General features: G+C 48.5%; 1 protein-coding gene across 3 annotated transcripts in view; it reads left to right on the top strand.

Annotated features, from left to right (window-relative positions):
• Positions 1-827: 827 nt before the first annotated feature.
• LOC140388631 (sodium- and chloride-dependent taurine transporter-like) overlaps positions 828-6,000 on the top strand; it is a 166,193-nt gene continuing 161,020 nt past the window's right edge. Inside the window, exons 1-3 of one of the 3 annotated variants that reach the window (XM_072473083.1) lie at positions 828-1,016; positions 1,640-1,706; positions 2,432-2,659. In XM_072473083.1, coding sequence (XP_072329184.1) covers positions 2,434-2,659 — 226 coding nt within the window. In that variant the 5' untranslated portion in view covers positions 828-1,016; positions 1,640-1,706; positions 2,432-2,433. The remainder of the gene's footprint in view (positions 1,017-1,639; positions 1,707-2,431; positions 2,660-6,000) is intronic. The other 2 variants (XM_072473081.1, XM_072473082.1) reach the window with 2 other exon arrangements.

The raw sequence follows: 6,000 nt of genomic DNA, 5'->3' as shown, positions 1-6,000 counted from the left end.
GTGTATGAGTGTGTCTGTGTGTATGGGTGTGTGTGTGTATGTGTGAGTCTGGTGCCTGTGTGTGTGTATGGGTGTGTGTGTGTGTGTATGGGTGTGTGTGTGTGTATGGGTGTGTGTATGGGTGTCTGTGTGTGTGGGTGTGTGTGTGTATGTGTGAGTCTGGTGCCTGTGTGTGTGTATGGGTGTGTGTGTGTGTATGGGTGTGTGTATGGGTGTGTGTGTATAGGTGTGTGTGTGTGAGTCTAGTGTCTGTGTGTGTGTATGGATGTGTGTGTGTGTATGGGTGTGTGTGTATGGGTGTGTGTGTGTGTATGGGTGTGTGTGTGTGTATGGGTGTGTGTGTGTGGGTGTGTGCGTGTGGGTGTGGGTGTATGGGTGCGTGTGTGTGGGTGTGTGTGTATGGGTGTGTGTGTGTATGGGTGTGTGTGTGTATGGGTGTGTGTGTATGGGTGTGTGTGTGTGTATGGGTGTGTGTGTGTGGGTGTGTGCGTGTGGGTGTGGGTGTATGGGTGCGTGTGTGTGTATGGGTGTGTGTGTGTGTATGGGTGTGTGTGTGTGTATGTGTGAGTCTGGTGTGTGTGTGTGTGTGTATGGGTGTGTGTGTGTGTATGGGCGTGTGGGGTGTATGGGTGTGTGTGTATGGGTGTGTGTGTGTGTGTATGGGTGTGTGTGTGTGTATGGGTGTGTGTGTATGGGCATTCGTCTGCCAGTGCGTGTATACCAAGAGTACCAACTCCCCCTTCTGTCTAATACCAACGCTGCTTTCTCTCCCTCTCCCTCCCTCTCTCCCTCTCTCTCTGCAGTGTGCCAATTTTACGCGGTGACGCAGAGAGGCGGCTCTGCGCTGGGTTTTTCCACTCATGCATGAGGTTAGTGTTGAAGGAGGGCTGCTTAAGAACAGGCCCCTATAAATGAAATTGACTGCTTCTCCAGTCAGCGGTCCAGTTGCAGTAAAACAAGCGGAGAGATCTGTGGGCGGCTCGGGGATCTGCTAGCTTCTGGGATCGCACACACAGGTAATGAGCAACTAATCGGGGGGCATTATTTGAGCGAGAGATCGTGTAGCTTTTAACGATGTGGAGAAAGATGAATTTTAATTAATGCCGATTTGCAATGTTGTAAAATTCGATTCCTGGCGCTTTGCGTCTCTGTATTTTGGGAAGTAATTCTCAGGGACAAAAAAAAAATCTCTTTTATAAACCCCGCAGCGAGAAGTGGGAATTGAAGCAGGGTATTTGTGACATTAACATTGGGGGAATTGTAACTGTTGAAATCGATCAGGCGGAACCGCTTGTTCATTTCCGAGCAGGGGGGGGGGGGGGGGGAACAAAGAAAGCATTAAAAATACCCGGTTAAAAATCATTCAATGGGACACCCGGAGATTTTAAGGATCCTGGGGCTCGTTTCCCTGAGAGTTTGGGTGATTTGGAAGGTGGTTGATTTGAGGTTTAAAGAATTTTTGTTACCGTGTTGGTGTGGGAGGGGGGTGGGGGGGGTGAAATAGCAGATCTGTTTTCCGTTAAGATTTGCGAATTGTACTGGATTCTTTCCCCGGGCAACTGTATTCTCTCTCTCTCTCTCTCTCTCTCTCGTTTTTTTGTTCTTTTCTGTATTTTTTTTTCTTTATTCTCTCAAACAGAAGGCTGGACAAGTGTACTGGACGGAGAGTAAGGGCGTTATTCCAGGAGTACAAAACTGCTTTTGTTGTATGTATTGTTGATGTAGCGAATTACTGACTTTAATTATTTGTTGTTTTCTTTTTTTATTATATATATATATTTATTTTTTAAAACCCCAAAGTCAGCAAGATACGTTTTAGTTCTCTTTGAGCAAGAGCGAGGCTTTATAATAATGACTGGAGACTGATGGGGCGGGGGGGGGGGGAGAGGGGCAGAGGCAGACAGGGTGATAGAGACCACATTGTGGGTGGGTGGGTGTGGGGGGGGGGGGGTGACTGAAAGGGGGGAGAGATGTGGTGGGGGGGGGGGCGGGGGGGTGGAGTGGATGGAATTGGGTAGGGGAGAGGGGGCAGATCCTAGAGTTTAACATCAAAATTCAAAAGCACTATTTGGTCTATTTTAAATGTGAGCGGGTGTGGAGGTATTTTAGGGTGAATTGGGATTTAGCCGGGGGTGGGGGAGGGAGGGAAGGTGGGGAACGCGAAGGGAAGGGTTTGCATGTATTTCCTTAAAGAAATGCAAAATGGAGATTGGGTCAAGTTGAAGATATTATTTTGCTCGGCGAGGGGGATTCAGGTTGAGAAATATGGTTAATTGATGTCCAGATACCTATTTGAGGCAGATGTAGGGGGCTAGTGTTGGAGCAGATGAGTTGTGACTGGTATTTTCCAGGGAACAATATTGATTTGGAGCCTCTCTTGTCTTTCTCTTCCCCCTCGTGTGTGTGTGTGTGTGTGTGTGTGCCCGATCAGGAATGGCCCGGGGTGAAAAGATGCATTGCTTAAAAGATTTTCACAAAGACATCCTGAAGCCCTCTCCCGGGAAGAGCCCGGGGTCTCGCCCCGAGGACGAGGCGGACGGCAAGGTGCAGCGTGAGAAATGGGCCAACAAGCTCGATTTCATCCTATCCGTGGCCGGAGGCTTCATCGGACTGGGCAACGTCTGGAGATTCCCCTATCTCTGCTACAAGAATGGTGGAGGTCAGTAAAGGGGGGCTAGCAAGGGGGCTGCGGGCCGAGTGGTCAGCTCCTCCCTGTCTGGGTTGGGGGTGGGGGGGGGGGGGGTCGGTGCAAAGGGGGTAGAATATTGTTAGCCTCGGGTGTCTGCAAGGGAAATGCAGAAATTTGCTGTTATAATGGGGGGCAATGCATTTATTTATTGACCTGTTTTATTTTCTCTATTTGCTCGCCTCGCTGGGAGTTAGTAATCAAACCCCTGTGCACAGTGTTCCAATCCTGCGCGGTACATTAAACCCCCGGCTCAACACAGGCGACTTAATCTCAATATCCCAACACCATGTTACATCTGATCTGACTGTGCACTCACTGATAAAATGGTGGAGAGGAGCGAGCTGCTGTGTTTATTGGCTGCTGACTTCCCTTGGTTACTGAATGTGGCAGGTGTTGTATTCAGTAAATACCCCGCTGGCATGCAGGCAATGGGCAGAATGGCCTCCTGTGCTGTTAATCTTGCAAACTCCACTGAAACTAACGCCTGACGTTTGGCTGGCGATTTCCACTGTGCAGTGCTGACCTGTTCCAAGGTGGCTTGATTATCACCCACAAATTTCAACCACAAATAAACGATTTGCAAAACTACCTTCCTCCGGTGACAAAAAGCGGTCCCTTCAATTTGGGGATCATTTTAATTATCAGATGTGATAGCCAGTTTGCAATCGTCATGTACATGTATGAAGAACAGTATTGGGGAAGTCAGAATTAAATCCATGTGGTCAGTGCCAGTATTTATGCGCTAGTGGATACGTCCTCCCCCTCTAATTAACTCCTAACGCTCTGCCCCCTTTTACTTGACATATACCACACAGACAACCACAATCTGTAACCTCATGGCCCGGCGTATCCCCCACTCTACCATTACCACCCAGCCAGGGCATCAACCCTGGTTCAATGAAGAGTGCAGGAGAGCGTGCCGGGAGCAACATCAGACACACCGAAAAATGAGGTGTCAACCTGGTGAAGGTACAACAAGGGCTGCTTTTGTGTCACACAGCATAAGCAGCAAGTAACAGACAGAGTGAAGTAATTATGCAACCAACGGAATAGATCCTGCAGTCCTGCCACATCCAGCTGTGAATGGTGGTGGACAATTAAACAACTCACTGGAGGAGGAGGCTCCACAAATATCCCCATCCTCAGTGATGGAGGAGCCCAGCACATCTGTGCAAAAGACAAGGCTGAGGCATTCGCAACAATCTTCAGCCAGAAGTGCCGAGTGGATGCTCCGTCTCGGTCTCCTCCGGAGGTCCCAGCATCACAGATATCAGTCTTCAGCCAATACGATTCACTCCAGGTGATATCAAGAAAGGGCTGAAGGCGCTGGACACTGCAAAGGCTCTGGGCCCTGACAATATCCCAGCAATAATACCGAAGACTTTCCAGAACTTGCCGCACCCCTCGCCAAGCTGTTCCAGTACAGCTACAACACTGGTATCTACCCGGCAATGTGGAAAATTACCCAGGTGTGTCCTGTACACAAGAAACAGGACAAATCCAACCCAGCCAATTACTGCCCTATCAGAATATTCTCGACTATCAAGCAGCACTTACTCAGCAATAACCTGCTCACGGACTCTCAGTTTGGGTTCTGCCAGGGTCACTCAGCTCCTGACCTCATTACAGCCTTGGTTCAAACATGGACTAAAGAGCTGAATGCCAGAGTGAGAGTGACGCCTTTGACCGAGTGCGGCATCAAGGAGCCCGAGCTAAACTGGAGCCAATGGGAATCGGGGAAACTCTCCGCTGGTTGGAGTCATACCCGGCACAAAGGAAGATGGTTGTGGTGGTTGGAGGTCAATCATCTCAGCTCCAGGACATCACTGCAGGAGATCCTCAGGGTAGCTGTTTCATCGATGACTCTGCTTCACAGGGGAGGATGTTTTCTGAGGATTGAACAGTGTTGATTTCCATTAGCACCTCCTCAGATATTGATACAAAAATAAAATACTGCAGATGCTGGAAATCTGAAATAAAAACTAAATGCTGAAAACAGTTGAGTCAGGCAGCATCTGTGGAGAGAGAATCAGAATAGCGTTTGTTTTATTTATTCCGCAGGATGTGGGCGTCGCAGGCTAGGCCAGTATTTATTGCCCATCTCTAATTGCCCTGGAGAAGGTGACCATGACTCACCTTTTCAGGCAGACCTGTTTCAAGTCAGTGGCCTTTCAGCAGAACTCTCCTAAGATGCACTGCAGCAACTCACCAAGGTCCCTTCAACAGTCACACCAAACCCATGACTTTTACTATCTCGAAGGACAAGGGCAGCAGACACGTGGGAACAGCACCACCTCCACTTATTCATTTTTTCCAATTAAGGGGCAATTTAGATTGGCCAATCCACCTAGCCTGCACATCTTTGGGTTGTGGGGGTGCGACCCACGCAGACACGGGGAGAATGTGCAAACTCCACACGGACAGTGACCCGGGGCCAGGATCGAACCCGGGACTTCGGCGCTGTGAGACAGCAGTGATAACCACTGCGCCACCGTGCAAAATTCTTAATCATCTGGTCTTTTTAATGTTGAAACGAGCCCCAAACCTATCCAGTCTTTCCTGACAGTTGCAACTTCTCAATTCTGCTATCATTTTGTCAATCTGTTATACACTTCTTCAATGTTGCAATATCCATTTTACAATAAGGAGAGCAGAAGTGTTCTGTGAATGTGGTTTATCAAAGAAAGTATCTTTGAAAATTGAAACATTGCCTGGTTTCGCGATGTGCCCCCCCACTCCACCCCCCCCCCCCCCGGCCCCCAAGTATTTTCCACCCATTATCAACCCAAGCGGTTACTTTTAATTATTTTGTGTCTCTATTCCCAGATGTATTTGCTCATCTACATTATTTACTTTCATAATTTTCCGAGGAATGTTGCCTTCTTATTCCTGCTTCTGAATTGCATCATCTGACCTAAGTTATATTGAACTTCATTTGGCATTTTATCTTGATTTGTCACATTCTGCCAGTCTGTGTATGTTTTCCTATATTTTGGTGCAGTCCTCCATATTACTAACATTGGTAGGATGCTCTTTCCAAGGGCCGGTGCCGACTCGATGGGCCAAATGGCCTCCTTCTGCACGGTAAATTCTATGATCTATGATATCGCCGATCCTTCACTGTCACTGGGGCAAAATCCTGGAACTCCTCTCTAACAGCACAGTGGGTGCACCTACACCTCAGGTCTGCAGCGGTTCATGAAGGCAGCTCACCCCCACCTTCTGAAGGGCAACTAGGGATGGGCAATAAATGCAGGTCTGGCCGGCGACACCCACATCGCCCCAAATTAATTTTAAAACAACAAGAAATA

The sequence above is a fragment of the Scyliorhinus torazame genome, chromosome 13, assembly GCF_047496885.1.
Source record: "Scyliorhinus torazame isolate Kashiwa2021f chromosome 13, sScyTor2.1, whole genome shotgun sequence".
Classification (NCBI taxonomy): Eukaryota; Metazoa; Chordata; class Chondrichthyes; order Carcharhiniformes; family Scyliorhinidae; genus Scyliorhinus; species Scyliorhinus torazame.
This window is presented reverse-complemented; position numbering and strand designations above follow the sequence as displayed.